Source organism: Haliotis rufescens, unplaced genomic scaffold (genome assembly GCF_023055435.1).
Source record: "Haliotis rufescens isolate VD_foot unplaced genomic scaffold, xgHalRufe1.0.p SCAF_16, whole genome shotgun sequence".
NCBI lineage: Eukaryota > Metazoa > Mollusca > Gastropoda > Lepetellida > Haliotidae > Haliotis > Haliotis rufescens.
The window spans coordinates 8,715,830-8,738,462 of NW_025963846.1; the positions used below are offsets into that span (position 1 = coordinate 8,715,830).

At 40.6% G+C, this 22,633-nt stretch overlaps 1 protein-coding gene across 7 annotated transcripts in view; it reads left to right on the top strand.

The window, feature by feature from the left end:
• LOC124134242 (ETS domain-containing protein Elk-3-like) overlaps window positions 1–18,672 on the top strand; it is a 42,543-nt gene extending 23,871 nt beyond the window's left edge. For 3 of the 7 annotated variants that reach the window (XM_046498998.2, XM_046498974.2, XM_046498967.2), the window contains exons 2-4: window positions 9,843–9,902; window positions 11,365–11,484; window positions 16,662–18,672. In XM_046498998.2, the coding sequence (XP_046354954.1) occupies window positions 9,896–9,902; window positions 11,365–11,484; window positions 16,662–17,710 (1,176 nt within the window). In that variant the 5' untranslated portion in view covers window positions 9,843–9,895 and the 3' untranslated portion in view covers window positions 17,711–18,672. Of the gene's footprint in view, window positions 1–4,927; window positions 4,951–6,609; window positions 6,689–9,298; window positions 9,321–9,842; window positions 9,903–10,682; window positions 10,925–11,364; window positions 11,485–16,661 lie in introns of those variants that run through there. The other 4 variants (XM_046498982.2, XM_048396835.1, XM_046498990.2 and 1 more) reach the window with 4 other exon arrangements.
• The last annotated feature ends 3,961 nt before the right edge of the window (window positions 18,673–22,633 follow it).

A 22,633-nucleotide genomic window follows, 5' to 3' on the forward strand; every position in this document is an offset into this window, starting at 1 on the left:
GTGTCAATGAATCGATAGCCAGTGTGCTGCTGTTTGCTACTCTGTGTAGTCCGTGTGGTCGATGATACAGGTGTGATCGTGTTACACTATGGTATAACTGCATTGATCGATATTACATTTACAGGTTCACCATTGTATAATCTGTTGATCAAGAGTACAGGTTCACTGTTGTATAACTCTGATGATCAGAGTACAGGTTCACTGTTGTATAATTCTGATGATCTATGTTACAGGTTGACTATTGTATAACTCTGATGATCAGAGTACAGGTTCACTGTTGTATAACTCTGATGATCAGAGTACAGGTTCACTGTTGTATAATTCTGATGATCTACCTTACAGGTTGACTATTGTATAACTCTGATGATCAGAGTACAGGTTCACTGTTGAATAACTCTGATGATCTATATTACAGGTTGACTATTGTATAACTCTGATGATATATAGTACAGGTTGACTATTGTATAACTCTGATCTATAGTACAGGTTCACTTTTGTATAACTCTGATGATCTATAGTACAGGTTCACTATGGTATAACTCTGATGATCTATAGTACAGGTTCACTATGGTATAACTCTGATGATCTATAGTACAGGTTCACCATTGTATAACTCTGTTGATCTATAGTACGGGTTCGCAACTGTATAACTCTGATGATCTATAGTACAGGTTCACTATGATATAACTCTGATGATCTATAGTTCAGGTTCACTATTGTATAACTCTGATGATCTATAGTACAGGTTCACTGTTGTATAACTGATGATCTATAGTACAGGTTCACTGTTGTATAACTCTGATGATCTATAGTACAGGTTCACTGTTGTATAACTCTGATGATCTATAGTACAGGTTCACTGTTGTATAACTCTGATGATCTATAGTACAGGTTCACTGTTGTATAACTCTGATGATCTATAGTACAGGTTCACTGTTGTATAACTCTGATGATCGATGATAATATAGATACGATCAAGATACACTATTGTATAATGACGGTTATCCTCAAGGCATATCAAGGGTATTAACATACGATAAGACATTGTTAGACTAACACTTATTCAATGAGGGGCGGTCGGGTAGCCAAGTGGTCAAAGCGTTCGCTCGTCACGCCGAAAACCCGGGTTCGATTCCCGACATGAGTACAATGTGTCAAGCCCATTTCTGGTGTCCCCCGCCGTGATATTGCTGGAACATTGCTAATAGCGGGGTAAAACTATACTCACTCACTCACTTAGTTAATGAAAACATTTCTTTAAAATAAATGTCTTTTTTTCTTCGAAAGAATCTTTCCTCAAAGCAAACTTGACTTGGTTAGTTTGATGTAGACGTTTAGTAATAAAAAAAATACCTAAAAAAACATCAATTCCATAGTCATGGCACAAGACTTAGACATTGTGTACATCAACTGAATTAGGAACCCTGGTATGTTTTCTCCTGTTTCTTGCTCTATTACCAAGGAGTATAGTTCAAACCATATTGAAATAGTTGAGTAACACAGTGCATCGGCGTTATTTGGTTAAACCTGTATGGTATTTTAGATCACAAGTATTCCTTAACAGTAAAATTTTATGACACAGCAACATTGTTGTCTCTTGAACCTTCATTTGAACTGTTAGTTGAATTTTGACTGTGATGATATTGGAACAATCCCATTAAATCCCCGCAGTTCTCAAGGCATTCAGAAACCTCAAACCAGCGCACACCCACACACAAGTTTAAGCAACCCGGATTCTGTTTTTTTTATGGGACAGAGATATCACCTTACCGCTAAAGTTTGTATGAGTACTTTTCATGGTTCCGAAACAACAAATATATATTTATTTATTAGTTTGCCTTTCTAAATTGATTTAATCAACCAAATGTCATGATGTTTATTTATGTACGATTTTATGTATTTCTTATTTATGAAGGAAATTGAATTTTTATTTTTTAAAATTAGAAAACCAGGAAATAGATATTCTATGCCTTTGGCAGGAAGTAAATATTTTTTCCTGTGGAAGAAGCAGCTATCGTGAGGAAAGAAAGATTAGGGTTTCATCAATTATCGTATTAAATAAACATTCGTCCTATTAATAATACTGATATGCTTTTTTTAACTTGAAATGTTCAATTGATAATGTAAATGCTTAGTAAAAACGGCGTGTGTGTGTGTGTGTGTGTGTGTGTGTGTGTGTGTGTGTGTGTGTAAAAAACAAACTATTTTTAAAACCAAATTTTCTACGTACTTTAAACATCGCCCGGCACGGGTACAGAGGCGCTCAGGTGGAACGAAGATCCCAGGGCAATTCGTTATGGAATCCATCCTGTTTCGATAACATTTGTTTCACGCTCAGAACATTATTGGTTTAATCCCCATCACGACAAATTAACCCCGGAATTTACTCGTCTCTGTATTACCAAATCGCATTACCTCCCTGGTCGGATCCCACTGAGGGTCATTTCAGCACATTCCTCAACACAAAGCACCTCCGGATCGTTTCGTTTCGCTTCTGGAAGTCGACAGGTTTTAGGACCACCCACATTAAACGAGTATGCTATGGATCACAATTCGCCAGCAGTCGTTATCAGCGTTGCACAGAGAATTCCTCAACTTAAATTTATCTCGCTCTAAAAATACACATGTTTTTAACTCAAACACCACGTCTCCGAGGTCCCCGTAGACCGAGAAATGTCGGCATATATCAAGGGGTAAAAACAGTACGGCATCAACACCCCATCTCCCAATCGCCCGGGGGTGATCTGTGACGTAATGGGATTTGTTAATTGACATCTTACATCACATAGACATTATGACCCATCGGCAACACAAAAGGTTTACCGTGATACTTAACAATAAAGGCGGTACCCCTTTGATGGTTACCTGTAGCAGTGATCCGGAAAATGCGAGTTCAGATTTTCTCTGACCACAATCATCAGTGTGTGTTTGAAGTCGGTCGCACATCAAGGGTAGGTCACTCGGGTAGGTCGTCCTTACGTTGTATGTTTGTGTACATGCATCTTGTGTGTGCGTTCAACATTCAGTCAATACACATGATGTTGCTCTTCAAGAACTATCTGTTGATGTGTGTTCCTATCGTTCTGTTATTGTAGTAGGGTATTTCAGTGTTTAGTGTGATGTACACGACACTATCCTTCAAGGATTGTGGTAGATTTTAATGTTGAGTGTGTGGTACACAGAACGATGGTTCAAGGATTCTGCTGGAAGATCTCGGTGTTTAGTGTTATGTGCAAACAACCTGGATTAACTTCTAGTCCCTGAAATGAACATATCGTACGGAAAGGAAATAGTTGTTATATTATCTTAACAACAATTTAACAAAAAGGAGCCCAGAGACTCTCTTCAGTTTCAGAAACTGCAGAAATCTAGACTTGCCAAACAATATAGACTTGCATGGGCTGTATTTGATATATTTGAATCAGGGTCTGTAAGACAGACTAAACCTGGTCTTAAAAACGAATAATTGGATTGATTCCATGATGGAAACCTTGTGTAGTATTTGTAATAGGTGTTACCACAAACATGGTGTGAAGGTTTAAATTTGCACCCAGGGGTCACCAGCTGAACTGTCCGCACTTTGAGGATCCAACCTGTGTGTTGCTGCATAGGCAGTCCCACACAGTGGGGAGCATATCTATGGTTGTATGGAAGATAGGGTATATCAAACGTTGTGTGGAAGATAGTGTCTGTCAAATATTGTGTGGAAGGTAGTGTCTATTAACTATTGTGTGGAAGGTAGTGTCTGTCAACTATTGTGTGGAAGGTAGTGTCTGTCAAATATTGTGTGGAAGGTAGTGTCTGTCAAATATTGTGTGGAAGGTAGTGTCTGTCAAATATTGTGTGGGAGGTAGTTTGTATCAACTTTTGTGTGGAAGGCAGTGTCTATCAACTATTGTGTAGAAGGAAGTGTCTATCAATTATTGCGTGGAAGGTAGTATCTATCAACTATTGTGTGGAAGGTAGTGTCTATCAAATATTGTGTGGAAGATAGTGTCTATCAACTATTATGTGGAAGGTAGTGTCTATGAAATATTGTGTGGAAGGTAGCGTCTATCAACCATTGTTTGAGAGATAGTGGAGTGAAGATCGTGTGTAATGGGTAGTCAATGCCTGAGAGATTCTCTAAAATGGTGGCGTGGGTAATTCTTTTAGGGAGACTCTCTGATATTGTATTGCGGTCAGTTCTAGCAGAGAGACAGACTCCGGGTAATTCATAGTAGATTCTATTACAGCAAAACAGTTTGCAGCGAGAGTAGGAATGTGCACCGTCTCTGTTAAAAAGCTGTAACCTACAATTAGTGTTATTGCGAATTATGGCCATTACGAATGAAACGGTTAACGCTGACATGTTCAATGAACAGGATGTTGAAAGTTACAGTGAACATCCTTGTTTCACACTAAATATTCACCTTGAGTAAGATCGAACCGGTTACTGCAGGAGAGATGGCGAAAATTGATGTACGAAAAATTTGGTCACATAGGGTGAAATTTATATTAACATTATTGCGCCATGACTGGAGTATATATATGTATATGTTTTACTCAAGCCACGGCAAGTCTAGATCAAACTAATTCAAGTCTAGTTTCCGTAATTCCACCTGAAACAGCAGAGGAGAAAAGGTTCTTTTGAACAAATATATATTACAATTATTTCAGAGAAATGTTTTCATAGACTAAGTCTAATTAACAAAAAACTTTCCTGCAAAATACGTCAACGTGATATGTCAAGCACTGACGTGATGTCTTATTGTCGTGATAAAGGTAATAGTGACCAATCGAATGAAAAAGCGTCTCCTAGCAACCACGGTGTTCACATTTTTAACATGTAAATAGCTGTCTATGTGACGGTGAGAGAGCCGTGTGTTAGATTCGTCGTCGCAGTCATATGAAGGTGCACGTTGTGTTTCAGCAGCCGATGTAACTAGATCAAGGTTACTTGCAAGATAGGTATCACATCATTTCTCCCAGGTTTCGTTAGAAGGGCAGCACTATCATTGTGTGGCCCAGGGTTCGAACCACCCGTGGTTGTCTGTCTGTTTCCCTGTCTCTGATTGTGAAGTGTTGTATTAAGCTATCATGTCACCGTTGATGTTTTCATTGCTATCGTGTAATATTCTTGAACAAATTTGTTTTGTTTTTATCATTCATTGTTTTCATAGTTTCGGAACAACTCCCGAGTGCACATTTTGCTATTTGTTGTTCAAACAATTTGAGTAAGTGAGTAATTATTGTTTAACGCCGCATCAGTCAAACATCTTGAGACTAAACGTGACGTACTACCATGCCTTTAAGTCCTGCATTTAGAATATTATATTTTTCAATTATCGATCCGAGAATAGAGCGTTCATGAAAAACTCTAGAATTAAAGTAAGCACGTCTTTTCTTACCCCCCATGATCAGAAGTTGTCCCCCTGGCGCGTGCCACTTCTCCCAAACTAAATTCCAACACGCACATATTCCGAAACTATTAGTGCACATGCACAGAAAGCGCGATAGACCTGCCGCCGCATAAATTAATTCATCCGGAATCTTTCCTGGTAATTATAAAAATCACGTTTTATCCTTACAAAATGTCGTGCAGATTTAATATCTCGGGCTGTTGGAATTTAAACTATGTACCTTGTAGCCGTTACATTGCCTTGAGAAACAAGAGCAGATGTTTCTTGTTTACTGTTTACTGGAGTTATTCCTTATACCTGTCGTAGCAGAGTTTAATCTCGGTGACCCAACTTAGGCAACATTGTCACTGTACAACGACACGGACGCAAATCATTGTCAGCGGGGCGGAGTAAGGAATGGCCTGGTTTTCCTGTATACTGGACGTGCGCGTACGTACAACGGTTGTTTGCACGACTTCTTATCGTATGACGTAAGTAATGTTTGAGTGATGCCCCAAATCACCGCGCGCTGAAGTTGTGACGGCGTACCGCTCTGCCTATACACGACTTTGGTTTTTAGGAGGACGGGTTTTGATTAACAACTTTCCACTTCTTTTTGATGAAACAACTTTGTTTTTTTTGTAAGTTCCTCTTATCGTGAATATCACACAAGTACATGTTCACTCCGCAGTGAATAATATTGTTTTCTTCAGCGATTCAGTAGATGCTGTCAGTGAGTACAATCAGGAATATACTATTGCAGGCGTGTATTTATTCTGACATATGGAAGTTAAGCTCTCTAGAACCTGAAGCGAAATTGATAGAAGTAACACCATTTCTAATCACCCGTCAACTCTATGTAAACATTTTAATCGCCAGAAATAGAGTCGAGTCGAAAGTATATAACTGTCAAACTTAACTCCAACTAGCTGACCCGTCGCAAGGAGATAAGCTTACATAAGCATACGTTAAAGAAGAATGATTAAATATCACTTGATAACGCGTCTTAAGCCAGCTCTTCGCGGCATGAAGTCGTTCACTTCATGAGGGTCATATCTTTTTTCCAACCGTTCTTTGGCAGTTAGAAATTGAGAACCCCCTGTTTTAGTTTCCCCGGAGCTTAGAGGAGAAGAAATATCAGTGTGCACGTGCAGGTCTCTTAGACTCCCCTCCCGTCCGTTAAACCACGGACCTACACATTTAGGTCCGTGGTTAAACCCACATGTAATCATCCGTGTACTTTATGTGTGATGTACGTAAACTACACGTGGAACTCCTGTTACCACGTGTGCAGTGGACTCTGAGTAGTGAGTGTATTTCATTGTTGTGCGTAGCAGATGTGTAAAGTTGTAACTTGATGTAGATATTTTTTTTAATTCTTGTATGTATGTCCTGTTTAGACAGGAGGAAAATCGTTTTACATAGGAGTGGTTTGAGTGAGTGAATGAGTGGCTTAGTGATTGTGATTGTGATGTACTGCAGTGCACGCGGTTGTAAACGGGATTTCGGTATTCTTGGTTGGGTTGACATGTGATATACGTCATACTCAACCTTTGACCTGTCAACAGGCGTTCGGCTGTGTCGTGATGTCCTGCGTTGGGCTGAATAAAACCCGGTCTGGAGCAAGTAAACCATTGAATGTTCACCCCGATAAGGAACGTTTGACGTGACCCGGGCTTCGGTGACAAACAGCCTGGATATGGTAATCCACACTCAGCCCACTCAGCCCACCCAGCCCCCGTTTGCTGAACAAATAGTGTCCAAACAAGGAAACAAACTGAATTACAGCCTGATGTCGTATGTGTGATGCGAGGGGTGTTGTTTGCTTGCTTGTTCGTTTGTTTGCGATTGAAATCATGAGCATCTACCTACGCAATTGGGATACGATGACATGCATCAACCAGGTCAGCGAGCCTGACCACCCGATCCCGTTACTCTCCTCTTACAACAAGCATAGTCGCCTCTCGAGACAAGAGCATGGATTGCTGAATTCCAATCAGGATCTCGGGGGGGGGGGGACCAAGTTGCGTTAACTCCATAATATGCATCCACAAGCATAGAATAGTTTGACAAAACGTCGGGTGTGTTGATTCACACATATCGCGATCCTGCTCGGACGCGGACGTTGTGTCACATAAGGAAAGACTGGCAATAAATTTCAAGCACATGTGAGAGTCCACTTTCGTAAAACACATCGGCTTGATGATTTATGAAGCGTGCGATGGAAGTATCCGAAATATCTCCACCAACCGTAAAGACAGACCTATGATCGGGCAATTCTTGGACATCTAACTAGTCAAAGCTGTGGTTGTCTTTATGAATTATATCCCAAAAAAATCTTAGAGTTTTTTTCATCTTTGATGTTATGGCTTCTGCTGATGTTAATGCCTGGTAAAGTTTGATGCCTTGTAAAGTAATGATGAGGCATTCCGTTTGGAGTAAGTAATATCCCCAAACTAATTTAAACGAAACGTGAATTTTCAGTGATCCATATATATACTTTTCACCGCTATTTTGCCCCCAATGGAATATGTTTTGGGCAGGTAATCTGGACTAATTATATCTCTGGGGTTGTAGGTTATATCCCATTAGTTAGACGTCCCATTTGTTAGACATTTTTATTTAGGCAAAGATCGAATATACCTACAGGTATAATGGATCAGTCCTAATTAGATTAAATTACTGAGTAGGGATAGGGGACTCACAGTATAGGGAGTATATATGTTACAATTTCGTTTAATTAACCTAAATTACCTTACTCTCAGCACAGGTTCAATAGGCATGAGATTAACTATGTAAACTAAGGTCTTACTGTATGTTCAGTTGAAGGACTTGAGTTTAGATTATCTACTTATCCAACAAATAAAAATGATCATGGGGTATGTATCATTATCAGTATCGATATGACTGGTTTAAGGAAAGTAGAGTACTTCACCTCGCGGCGTGGAAGTAAGTACAAAAAACAGGTCTTAAAGGTCGAATAATTAACTACATCCAAAGTTTCCTAACAAACCGCAAAATCACCGTGGGCATAGACCAAACGCTATCGGACCAATGTCCCCTAGAAAATGGCACTCCCCAGGGCAGCATCCTTAGCCCAACACTCTTCAATATTATGATTAACGATCCTCAGAACCGATCTCAAAACACACTGGTTTCGGAGTCCACATCGCACAACCAACCCAAAACACACAATCTTACCGACTCCCAAACAACCAATCCATATTCACGGCCGAACTAATGGGCATGGCCTCAGCAATACACAATCAGCAATCTACAAATCCAAACTGTATAAAATTTATCAAATGTAAAGTGTCATTAAATGTTAAGTATAATATTAAAGTATCTATTTAAGCTGCTTTGCTTTGTTTGTTAGATCTTATCTGGACTATTCCATTTTAAAGTCAGAGGTAACAGGCAAAAGGATTTGTGTGCACTCAACCGTTTAAAGTGTTGTTTTAAGCTGTCTAACTATTGGGACGTCTAACTAATGGGAGGACACCATCTCTGGCCTTGGCGTTTTATATGTATATTGTAATGATCTTGAAGCACAAAGAATTTGTATCGCAATACACTGTTGCACTGACGATTTCATCATGTTTATATCCCAACTTTAACTCACATCCAAAAGCTATCAAAATTGCGCGGTTATCTTTTTTAAAAGTTGATGAATATTTTCAAACCGCCGACATCCTTTCTCTGTATAATTCTAGTTTGCTGAAAAGTTCAACCGGAAATTTGCAAACGAATCCATCAATTTTCGCTTCCTTTGTACACCTGCAAAGTGCGAGTGACATTTGTCACATCCGATCCCGCCGACTGGGATACAATGTAGTGGTGTGTATACGTATGTATCTGTACACATAAGTGTATACAGCTCTATACTCACAGCATCACTTGTTGCTAGGATATCATCGATAGCACATGTTTGTGTAACCGGTGTGTATTGATTCATAGTCGCGCAGGTTGTGATGGCCTGTTACAGTGTACGAATTGCATCCAGTCCAGCATTAATAACCTGGTTCTTAAGATCGGGATGGCTACTACTACTACTAGTAGTACACCTAGTACACCTAGTACACTAGTAGTAGTAGTACTGAGAATAATAATAGTCCCCATAGTCGTCATATTTTGAGGAAAAAGGAAAGAGTTATTGTTGTTGTTTTTTTGTTATTGTTATTATAATTATTATTATTATTATTATTATTATTATTATTATTATTGAATGGCTTGGCGTCAAACGACAAGTGAATGTGAGACTTTAATTTTCAAGCCGGAAGAATATCTGGAACGGAGGTAGGTTTTGGCGCAGACAATAGGAAGGATTTGACAGTTCCGGGCAATTTTGTGGAGGAAAGGGGAAGTATTTTGTGGAAAATCCCACCTAAGCTGATGTTACGTTTTCGCAACACTAACAGTGTTTGTTTCCGTGTGTCATAGAGAGTATTTATTGTCTTTCAGTGACGAGACCCAGTTTTCCTCTACCCTGCCTGTACCCCTGGTGCAGTTTCAGCATGAGCGGTGAGTCGAGTTATTTAAGCATCTGTCCAGATAAATATAAACCGTATCATTAAGTGCACCGTACACGCAGTTTAAGCCCGCCCGTCGGTATATTGTTGTCAGACTGTTTTGATTTTTTAATTTTATCTTTAATATCGCTTTCCAATGCACGAGTAAGCTGTATTCCCGTTTGGAAGGCTTAATTGTTGCTGTTATTTGTATTAAATATTAATTTACCTTATCTCTCTGCTGTTACAGCGATTGGGTTATTAAAAAAATACCCCCACATCTGCAAAATTTAGACCATGTTGGTACCGTTTCTCGATGTTATAAACCTGTAAACAAATAGTTTTAATGTTTATGAATTAATTGTTTAATAATTACAAGTTTTCTTGTGTCGGCATTTGGTTTTATTGCTTATGCAATCAATCACGTTAAGCCGCTTCAAGTGAATAGTGTTTACTTGGATGGATTTGACGAGCATAAACACCGCGAGGTTATCGTTCTGCCACACCGTACTGTTTACACCGAGTTCACTTTTAAAAGTATCTATTTCAAACTACGAACTTGTTTACACAGATGAAAATGCCCATTGTGGTGTGTGTATTTAGCCCAGAATGGCGAGTGTCTTATGTAGCCAGTGTTGTACGGGTTGTCTTCTTCGTCCCGTCGCCATGTTCCACTGGAAACACGGGCTAGACAAGGAAAGGGGGGTCTCGTTATCGTTTACGTGATTCAGGGGGATTCCATGCGGCCATGGTTTAGAGTTTCCCTTGGCGTGTCGAGTAGCGGACTCAAGCGCAGGGCGAGGAATTTCGGCTATGCGGCTGTCCCACCGAAAGAACGCGACCCTCTCCGCCGTCACTCGCGCTAATCCACAACGATTCCAGTTGCCACCAAAAGCTGATAACCACGTGAAACGAAAGAGGACAAAAATCGGACAAAAAAACAGTGTAGAACTTGTAACGCTCTGAATTGCGAACCGGCTTGTGTTCTAGAGAATATCAGGCGAGGAGTGCACTTTGTCTTATCATTTGAGCCCGGTAACGTATAGCAAGATATTTTCAGCATTTTGTTTAGATTTGAAATCGTGATTTCGTGGAAATTTTAGAAGGCGGACGATTGATGTAGAACGAATGTGCGTGTGTGAAAAACGATTCGAGATGATACACTAGTTAGCTTGGTGAAAGGCCACAAGCATCTGGGTCTAGTTGAGATGTCAATTTGGGGGGGACTACTGCTTGTGGTAATACTTGAAATTATCGTAATATTTAATTCTGTCGTGATAGACAGTGGCTTCGCGAGTTGTTGACACTCCGAGAAGCGAACGTCTGGAAATGAACGTGATAGATGACCCAGGCTTGAGTGAGACACGCTCATGTTACCACATATCACAACACTAGTTCAACGACCTCACTAAGGGAGGGAACTGCTGTTGAATTTGAAAGTATGTTATGGACGGGTTGTGTTTTGTAATTTGCAGAGTTGCCTAGAAGTTCCCCATCTCCAGCGGTCTCTGATGGTTTAACATCTAAACAAACTGATCCTACAGGTCAGCATGCTAAGTCACAGTGCGTGAACAACTACAAGCCAAGCGTAAAGGGTAAGTGTCAATATTACTAGCTCCATATTTCATTGCTGGGACGACGCGATGACGAAAGTGTTTAGTCCGAAGGAGCTTCCCCGATACGCGGAGGGCTCTGATAGTAGATAAAACTTCCTATCAGCCTATTTTAGAAATTTTAAACTACTCTGATTTTTGTTGTGGAGGCATGGTTGTATACGCGTGGATCGATCAAGGGAATCATATTCCATATGAAAATATTTTTAAAAATAATTTCAGACTCCGAGTTCAACACATTCTGTGATAAGTTTCTGATAACACTACCCATGTTTTCGTTCACAATGTTTCGTGTCCGGATTTTAAACTCTTGGTGAATTGCGGAATTGGGCCTCTTTGAAGTCTTGGGTGATGCGAAAGGAAATGAGAAAGTTTTCCGCTTTTCACAGGCGGATGATGATGTGAATGGGAAGGGAAATTGGGGTTGAGTTTTTCCTGCTTCGGCTGACAATCGCCCGTCCTTCGTTTCCAATAAGTCACGATCGATAGGGAACCACGACAAACCGGCTATTTCCTTGTCCCCCCTCGATAACAACTTACACATGTGCCGTTATGCCACGCGATTCCAAGAATCCCCCTCGATAAGCGGATATGATCAACAGTAAACATACGGATCTCATGTCATTATGGCGAAGTGTGTGACTCACTTCCAAGACAGGCACCGCTGTGAAACATTTTCTGTATCAAAATGCATTTTGAAAATAATAGATTGTAATTGATAAGATAATTATGATAATTATTATGATTTAATTATTAACAAAATAATTGGTTCTGTATGAAAAAATATAGACCTGCAAGTAAATTACTCATTGAAAGGCGTTTTCAGTCTGGTTGATTGAAAGCAGATGGGCAGCCATATAAAACAGTACAGGTTTTTGTGTTGACAGCTGAAAGATTTGGCCTTTTCCCCAGCACAGTATTTTATGATGAATGCCATTTCGTATGCTTGTTTGTTTACAATTATTTGTTTGGTTTTTATCGTTTGATGAAGAATGTGAAAAATCATTGTTTTCAAAAAGAGTCTTAAACATGTCAGAAGAAAAATGTGCACTTGAAAAAGGTCGGGAGAAGGAATTCGGTAATCTCGTCTGTGGGTGAAATTGAGATAATCTTTGCTTTTGATAGCGGGCCAAACTGGAAGCGATAAGTCTGGGCAACAAACTGCTTTGACAGTCGATGAAACACTTTACACAGTGGGTGGCGAAATCATTTGCGACAGCTTAAGTGCTGTTTCGAAAACAAAAAATAGGTTTTATTAATTATAAAATAAAAGCACACCAACCTCCTATGATAAGCCTTCGGTGCATGTGGCTCCGAATTTAATTAAACTAATAAAGATTACAACACTAAAATTATCTTCCAAAACTTGAAAACATGAACTTTGAAGTCCAATGTGGGTGTTTGTTAAAAACAGTTTCGTTGACAGTCTGTTGCGAGTGTATATTAGTTGCTAAGAAAAGTACACGAGTATATTTGTATAATATATGGCTTTTTGTATGGACATGTTTTGAATTCGAGAGCACTGTAAAGTAAGTATTGACAGTAATTTGGGAATGAGGGTTGAAGTAATGTTTCCAGGGAGGAGAGATGATTGATCCTGTAGTGGTGACCGTTAGCATGTCCCCTCGTTTATCTAGAGTTAACTTCGTCAAACCAAAACACAAACATACCACAATTGTAGCCATTGAAAATATCGTCGGAATCTCCGATCTGCCTTTTCAACGCTGGACGTATTGTTAATACAGCATACCTTTCCCCAAATGTATCCGTCAGTGTTGATTTTGAGAGCTTCAGGGGTCTCGCGTCACGTACCAGGGCAAATGGGGGACTCCGGCTTTAGAAGAGCATGACTTTTTGGCTGTTTGAGATTTAAGAATGCCTTATTTCTATACCCGAGCTGAGCCACTGATTGGCATTTTACTCTGGGTTAAGTGTAATACCGTTAAGGGGGAGCCGTGCCGATTAATTTCATTTGTGGCCACAGCCTTTTGGAACTGTCTGGAGACTTTTGGCTTTGATTTTGGAGTCAAAGATAAATATTATTTTTGTGTTTCCTTGTGGATGAAAAATCTGACATGGCAAGTCAGTCTTGATTGTAAACGCTCTGGACTCGGCGAGAATCCTCGAGATTATCATTTAAGCAGAGACTTCTCGTGACAACGTGACTTGAGCCTCTTCAAATTAGAGAATTCTTTCAAGAAGGATCGATCATTATTACCGAATGATTCAATTAGTTAAATTGATGGACGATATCATCTTTCTCGGATCATAAGAAATTGCCATTCACTTCTTGGCAGTTTATGTCTAAAGTTGCTCGTGGCACCTCGTGGGTTGTCTAGAGATTGAAAATGGATCATTACTTGTGGAGGGAGTATCAGCTCTCACGTCACACTTGGGCTTCTAGGTGTGTTACAGGTATGTTAAAACTGCGACAATGTGACATCTTTAACCAGGTGTGAGACAGGTAGGGGCAAATGCTTAACCCCAAGCTAACCAGGCGTTCATGGATTAATGCGTAATGACATGGACGTCAGACAACATCGCATCAGATGTTGCTGTGTGCTGGCTGCCACATACCGCCGTTACGCATGTAACCCCCCTGTAACCACATTTATTTTTGGCACTTGTTACAGCTTCTGACTCGCTTTTACGCGAAGCACAAATGCGCGTCCAGTACGCACAGAAGTTAAGAATGGACGGAGAAAAAGAATATACTGCGTCCCGAGGGTCGCACAATAATAGCCATACCTGAAGCTCATCAAGAGCAGTTATGGTTGTCTGCCATTTCATCCACAATTCATAACCACTGTCCACATGATCATTGAATCATACCAGGCTCTAAAGTAATTTTTAAAACTTGCAGTACACTACACTATTTCATTGATTTGCTGGACCCTCATATTACATGCGGGGCGGTAGGGTAGCCTAGTGGTTGAAGCGTTCGCTCGTTACGCCGAAGACCCAGGTTCGATTCCCCACATGGGTACAATGTTTGAAGCCCATTTCTGGTGTCCCCCGCCGTTATATTGCTGGAATAGTGCTAAAAGCGGCGTAAAACAATACTCACTCACTCATATTACCTGCCAGGTCCCTTACAGTTGATTAATGAAAGACCTGCATCTGTAACCTGTATTGCTGGACCCTGTTTGATGTTGGTGTGGCATCGCTCAAAATGTTGAGTAATATTTTCTTATTTATCGCGAAAATTCGATAACAATTGAGAATACTAGTGCCTCACAGATGCTATTGTGATAATATGGCATGATAAGATAAAAAAAAATTTGAGCGTATCTGCACTGTGCAATAGATCATATTCTTTTAGAGAGAAGATTTTTTAATTTCATTGTTGTAATTGGCGTTATCATGAATAGTAAGTCAAGAATATTTTAGAGATTTTTCACATGAAGTTTTTCAACGACTAGCCATGCATATTCTGTAGGTTGTCACAACAGGGCTTGGGAGTCGGGGAGAGTGTATTCCTGGGATCTGCCTCTGTGCATGGATACCAGTGGCACTTCGGTGAAAACGTCTTTTTTTCATGGTCAACATTTGTTTCTTATTTGCCTGGTAATAAACAACCCCGTGTAGCGGGAGCAGCGATATCGTGCACAGCGTGTGCATTAAGCTAAGCGATGCGCCCTTAACTTAGTAATAACTCGGCTTATATCACAGCTGTGGCTTTCCATATCCTTCACATTTGTCACCAGGCGTAAACCTCAACAAGTTTCAACGGGGATTCGATAATGAAATCTTCAAAGTATATGCTTATAAATGATACCATATTAAGACACAGCTATGTGCCTAGTTAACAGACGAAAGGTTTGGGAGCGAATATAGGCTATAATAGCATTACAGTTCATCCAGAAAACAAATAGGGTCACTGGCGGAGTGTTATAGACACCGGTCAGTGTGCGATAGGGACGTGAGGCCACGTTCAGGTGTATATTGATGTTAAGACCGGGGCTATACTGCACGCAGTCTGATCATTTAGGCACAGGCGGAATCACACCAGGAGAGCCCACGTTATCAAGCAACAGATCAAACATCCATGCCTGCTACTAATTTAACTAGCCTACATCGCTAAGTACAGCATATGCGCGATGGCCTTGTCCCGATCCAGATCTCAAATACGTCTACTAACAGTTGACACTTTACAAGACGTCAATATCTGCCGTGTGTTTCTCGTTACGGTATTACGAACAGGGAAAGTTATTGCTTGGTGACCACTCGAAATGCCACGCTATTAATTTCACGGCACGCCTTTGTATACAGTTGGCAATGGAATATTTTTTCTGCTTTTCGTTGTTAGGTTGAGTTATTTATGGCAACTGTTACGTGTTATGGTGTTTCCGTTATTTCATGTTGTGGCTGCAACTTTGCCTTAAAGAGTTCAAAAACCTTCTCACCACCGTTGATTCTCATAAATATCAATTTCTTGTGCACAGACCTGGGCATATTGTTTTATATTACTCAAAAGAAGTTAATAAACCCTTCCATATTCATAAGAAATCTATGCGAAAAACACACCGGATTTATGACAGATTAACTATTGTCGCATAAAATAATCAGGTGGCACTTAATTTCCTCTGAGTAGAATATGTCTCGCGGCTCGTGCGTTCACCTATTGGCAGTTGCTCGGGTTCGAATCCCAAGGTTCATGTGTTCATCCTTGTTAGCAGGTCCAGATGAAGTTTATTTTTTTCTCAGAACTCAATGAACGTCAGTTTTAATTGGGACGTTTTCATAATTGTTCTAACAGTTATTGCAACTAGTAAATAATCGCGTCGCCCAAGATTACGCACGATCAGCTCTGTCACACAATATATAATCACCCATGGTTTTAATCAGTTGTTACAACAAACATGAGGTATTGAGAGTTGTGAATCAAATTCAAGTGCACGCTAATGATCGGGAAATAATATAATGTATAGCGCTTTGAGCATAAAGTGTATGGAATCTAGCGCATTATTATTATTATGACGACGTCGATGACGATGATGATGATCATGATGATAGGTAATACGTACGTAGCACTATGTGTATGCTTCAGACCAGGTACTGTGCAAGAGAAGTATTAATAGTCGTGACAATGTCTCTGTCTACTAGTTTTGTCTGTCCATTTCATCTTAGAATACTGATCGTTTGTTGTTGTGTTTCAGCCATGGACTCGAACATCACTCTGTGGCAGTTTCTCCTGGAGCTCCTGGTCAACCAGCAGCACCACCAGATCATCCAGTGGACCAACAACGACGGCGAGTTCAAGCTTATCAATGCAGAAGAAGTGGCTAGGTTGTGGGGACTGAGAAAAAACAAACACAATATGAACTATGACAAACTGAGCAGAGCTCTGAGGTACTACTATGACAAGAACATCATCAAGAAGGTCATGGGTCAGAAATTTGTGTACAAGTTTGTGTCCTTCCCTGAAATCGTCAAAACAGAGAACAAGATTCCCTTCAAAGTCAAGATGGAGTCTCTAGCTCATGAGTATGGACAGAGGGTTATGCCTCATTTCGCCTCCTACAATGCACAGGACATCAAATCCTCAGCAATTCAAGCTTCAGCGTGGAGCATCCCGGCTGCTCACCAGAGTGAAAGGGAAAGAGAGAGGGAACGAGAACGAGAGAGGGAGAGAGATCGGGAACATGAGCGACTGCAGGAGAGAGAAAAACGAGAGAGAGATCGAGAGAGGGACAGGGAGTCTGAATCTGCGGTTAAACATCTGACGGAGCCAAAGCTGGAACTGACTCACTCCTCGTGTTCCTCGTCCTCATCTCCTACATCGAAATCTCGCTCCTCCTCATCCTCATCCTCCTCGTCTGTCAGTAAGCCAAAGCCCTGCCCCATCAGCCTCAGCCTGACCCCCGTGGGGGCGTCCACCACCCTCACCCCAGCCACGACAGTTCCCATCACCAGCCCGTCTGCCAAGTCCCTAGCGTCGGCCTTCCCCGGACTCCACACTCCGCTGCTCCTCACGAGTCCGATGGGCATGCCACGGACACCCCAGCTTCTTCATTTCTGGAGCTCGTTGAGCCCCGTAGCTACTCTCAGCCCCCGTGTGAGCGCCGCCACCGCCTTCCAGTTCCCCAGCTACATCAACGGGCACATCCCCTTCTCCCCCGTCACACTCAGCAACATCAGCGGTGGCCTGGAGAATCTTTCTACTCCCGGTCTTGTGACGTCCCCAAGGACAATCCCTGTGTTATGAAATGTGTAAATACCGTACGGGAATACTCGATATTGTCACTGTGGTGAAAGAGAGTGGATCTATGTGTATGTGTGTGTGTGTGTATGGTGACTATATGCATAACGCAACTCGTGAACGCATAAAACGTGTCTTTACAAGTGCATAAATGAACGTTGTTTTAAACATGCGCATCACCCTTCTTTAAGTGCATATTAACTCATTAAGACTGAAAGCGTTGAAGTGCTATGGGACCATTGTGTATATATATACCCATATTGTTAAGTTCTTACTTGAATGATCCATTTTTATCTATACTATGACGTAATCATGCAAACATGATGACGTAGTGCTGCAGAACTAATGACGTAGTGCTACGGAACTGATTACATAGTACTTCAAACTGATGACGTGGTGCTGCGGACCTGAGATGATGTAGTACTGCAAAACTGATGATGTAGTGCTGCGAACCTGATGACGAAGTCATTGGATGTGATGACCTGTTGATGTATCTTACGACGTAGTCTACGTATTTGATGACGTATTCGTGTGAGTCATGACCTGGTCATGCGTTGCTGTGATTCCGGTGATGACTCGAATTTGAACAATAGTGTAAGACTGACATGGTTATGAACGCATTGTTCAGTGGTGAAATTTGTTCTAACGTGCACCGCTGGTGTCAGAAATATCGCTGTATATATTCATTTCTCTCTTCGCAACCCATAACTTGCTTACAGATTAATAACGATTGTGTGTATAGCGTTACTTGATTCGACTTTTCCCACGAGGAAGCACATTAATAGCCCTCTCACGAGGAAGAGAGTTCTGACCTGCCACCGAATAGTCAATGTCACGGCGACCCAGGCAATAGCCCGAGATACCCGGATGCAAGTTATTTATCTCTGATGATTTTTACGTCCGTTTATACGGATTAATACACTTGACTTTTATCATAAATATTGTGATAATAAATGTATTTTGTGTAATCTGAATGTTGTTGTATGGTATAAGATTGACGTTTGGGTTTCAGCGTTATAGAGGGTTGTTACCAGTTAAGGCCTGGACGGCCTAAATACTGGCTTATGTGAACCTGAGACTTAATTTCGTTCTAATTGGGGTAATCATTAATTGCAAGACTGACGATCGTCATACAGATCGAATCGGCAAACAAATCGTTTTTTGAATAATTTCAATCAATTTGCAACGCCGCCAAGTGTGGCCCAAGCCAGCCTCATCATGGGGAGATTAGTTGTCCTAACGTTGTTATTTCAATACTGTTGTTATCATAACTCCTTTTTTAGGGTGTATATGCGCCTAGTAGGTACAGATTTACTCAATACCCAGAGATATTTTTTTCAGTTTCACACATGGTGCTTTTCAGAATGTCTAGGCCTACACTGAATCAGTGGCTCAGACCGTGGGCATACCGCTTTAAGGACATAATGTAGTAGATTTCACTATGGATACACAGGTAAAAATCATATCATTCCGGGTATTGTATTTCGTAATTAGCAAGACTTCATGAACAGACATCTAAGGGGTTGAGTTTTACGCCGTTGTTAGCACCATTCCAGCAATATCACGGTGGGGGACACCAGAAATGGGCATCACACATTGTACCCATGTGGGGAATCGAACCCGGGCCTTCGGCGTGACGAGCGAATGCTTTAACTACTAGGCTACCCCAATACACCGTGTTGTACCCAGTTAATCAAGTAAGAATAACCCATGGAGAAACTGGTGAGTGAGTGAATTGCCCATTTGCATTATTCCACCTAATGCCGGGCAAAAGAAAGTATGCACTTGACCAAAAAATAATGAACGTTATCAAATCGTTAGGCTTGAAACAGTCGCCGAAACACTGCAAACTTAAGATCCCAAAAGCAACTATGATACCCGTTTCAAATACATCACCATCGAAATACCATTTTTCGTTTTTAGCCGCAATCAAACAAGAAGGGTGTATATGTTTCTATTGTCCGACAGTTTGTATCACGGCAGCCTGAATGTGATCGACGAGTTAGTCAGATGAAGCATTGCCAACAGCCTATCCTCATTTTAGTGTACTCTCGACACAAACGCGGTCCTGTGGACATATTCTGACCCGTAATCCCCACGTTCAAGTACAGCCTCAGAGTCGGCATCGTATCTATTCTACTCAAAAGAAGTTCGGGACCACCCGGTGTTTTCATGTCACGTGGATGTCACGCCTTGTCAGATTAACCCATAGTCGTATGAAAAAAGATCATCGGGTTTTCTTTAATTTCTTTGAGTAGTATACCAAGAAGGCAGGGAGTACCTACCGGACACACGTCACATGAAATATGCTGTCCAGACGGACGAGGTGTCATAGACTGTAGACACATTTATAAAATAAATAATGTTTTGTTCTTTGTGTTTTAAGCTTAAAGATGTTGCCTGAACATGTAGAACCACCTTAATGTATCAGCACTGCCACCATAATAATAAATTGAAAATGGAGTAGACAAGAGGCTGAGGCGTTGGTTCGTTACTCCAAAGATCCGGGTTCGATTTCCCTCCCCTCCAAACACATGCCGGTGTTATGCTAAAATATTGCTAAAAGCGGCCAAAGACCATATTTATTTTGATAAATCCAACACAGTAAGCATGCCTGTTTGTACGGCACTCTCGTACGGCACAGTGATGGATGCCGACATTTGCTCGAACAATACCCCCACCTAAAATTAAATGTCAATAACCCCCTATCAAAATACAATCGTCTTTCTTTACTTGTAAACAAGTTTGTTTACCTGCGCAGTGAAGGAGTTCAGAGATGCAAATGTCAGTAACTGAAACCGACAGTGAAATGAAGAAAGAGTGACGCGTCAGAGAAGTATCTATTTTGAGTTGTTTGTATAACTGGAGTCTGAATGACGTGCGACAAACAGAAATAACTGCTAGAAACGAAATATAATGCACAATCTAACATATACCGTTGCCATGGCAACTGTGAAGGATTTTTCTCTTCAATTATAAATAATGTCTCCTTTCCGTGGAACATATCACTTGGTAGTCAATCACTACTAGTTGATAGCCTTCAATAACATCTATATATTATCATTGTGCATTTGGAGTCAAATAGACTAAGTATCACAGAAACGTTATACAACATATACGAGTAGATAACAGCAAGTATGAAGGGCAGTAACGAGTAGGAGGTGTACCTATCACGACTTTACCCGAGTCAGCGGTGAGGGGTTGATTGACATTGAAATAGACATATAGCTAGGGGTTGATTGACATTGAAATAGACATATAGCTAGGGGTTGATTGACATTGAAATAGACATATAGCGAGGGGTTGACTGACATTGAAATAGACATATAGCTAGGGGTTGACTGACATTGAAATAGACATATAGCTAGGGGTTGACTGACATTGAAATAGACATATAGCTAGGGGTTGATTGACATTGAAATAGACATATAGCTAGGGGTTGACTGACATTGAAATAGACATATTGCTAGGGGTTGACTGACATTGAAATAGACATATAGCTAGGGGTTGACTGACATTGAAATAGACATATAGCTAGGGGTTGACTGACATTGAAATAGACATATAGCTAGGGGTTGATTGACATTGAAATAAACATATAGCTAGGGGTTGACTGCCATTGAAATAGACATATAGCTAGGGGTTGACTGACATTGAAATAGACATATTGCTAGGGGTTGATTGACATTGAAATAAACATATAGCTAGGGGTTGATTGACATTGAAATGTCCAAGGTTTTGTGGCCCCTTAAAGATCCGGGTTCGAATTGGTCTTCTCTTACCCATACTTGTCGTAAATTTGTCTAATGCACAACATTTACTAACGTAAGTAATTTTGCACATGTGTAACTATACATACGTGTGTATGTGTACATTTACTAAAAATTTACTGAAAATCAACTTAGGTGTGTAAATAAAGTATGTAAATTGTGTAAGGCACACATATTTATCAGTCTGTTCACGACTTTCAACACAAAACAGGTTGTTTTCCAATTGAATGAGAAGAGAGTTACTTCACCTAATTTTTTCGCGTGAAGCAACATGTAAACATTTAATTCGTACACAAAGTTTTGACTCCGTGAAACCAAAAGAAAACACCTACCGCTCTACTCTGTACATACACATAAAAGTTGGCAACTGTTGATGCAACTGTTGGTGTTTGCAACATATACACACAGTGCAAATTTACATTTACATTTGCACCTGCTCCAGACATGATGCAAATCTGCTCCTGGTGTAAATATACACACACGAGTAAACGCGATCACATGACAAGTATACTCACGTATGTATTTCTACACACGTATACACATACACACATATGTATAGAGGCGCATGTGAACGGGGTATACGGGGTGGTCAGGCTCGCTGACTTGGTTGATGCATATCGTACCCCTCATCGATGCTCGTGATATCAATCACTGGATTGTTTGGTTATGTAACTGGAATATTGCAAACAAACAAACAATATTTTGTTTTTCTGACTGGTCCTGTCCTGGTATTTACAAACCTGTGAAACAACAGCTGAAACAGTAAAAATAATTACAATACATCAGATTACGATTTTTCATAGAAAATGTCTAAATGTTTTTTCCTACCATAATTCTTCATTCAGCTGCATGTTAATGACAGTGATCACCGTCCGTGTCTTTGTTATTATTGTCATCGGCCCTTGATACCTTTTACCTACCTAAATACAATAATTGTTTACTATAAACATGTATGAACATACGCGAAGCCATTCTCTGATCCAGGAGGGGTAGAATAGGTCTTCAGCAACCCATGCTTGCCGTAAAAAGCCACAATGCTTGTCGTAGGAAGCGACTAACGGGATCGGGTGGTCAGGCTCGCTGGCTTGGTTGATGCATGTCATCGTATCCAAATTGCGTAGATCGATGCTCTTGATATCAATCACTGGATTGTCCGGTC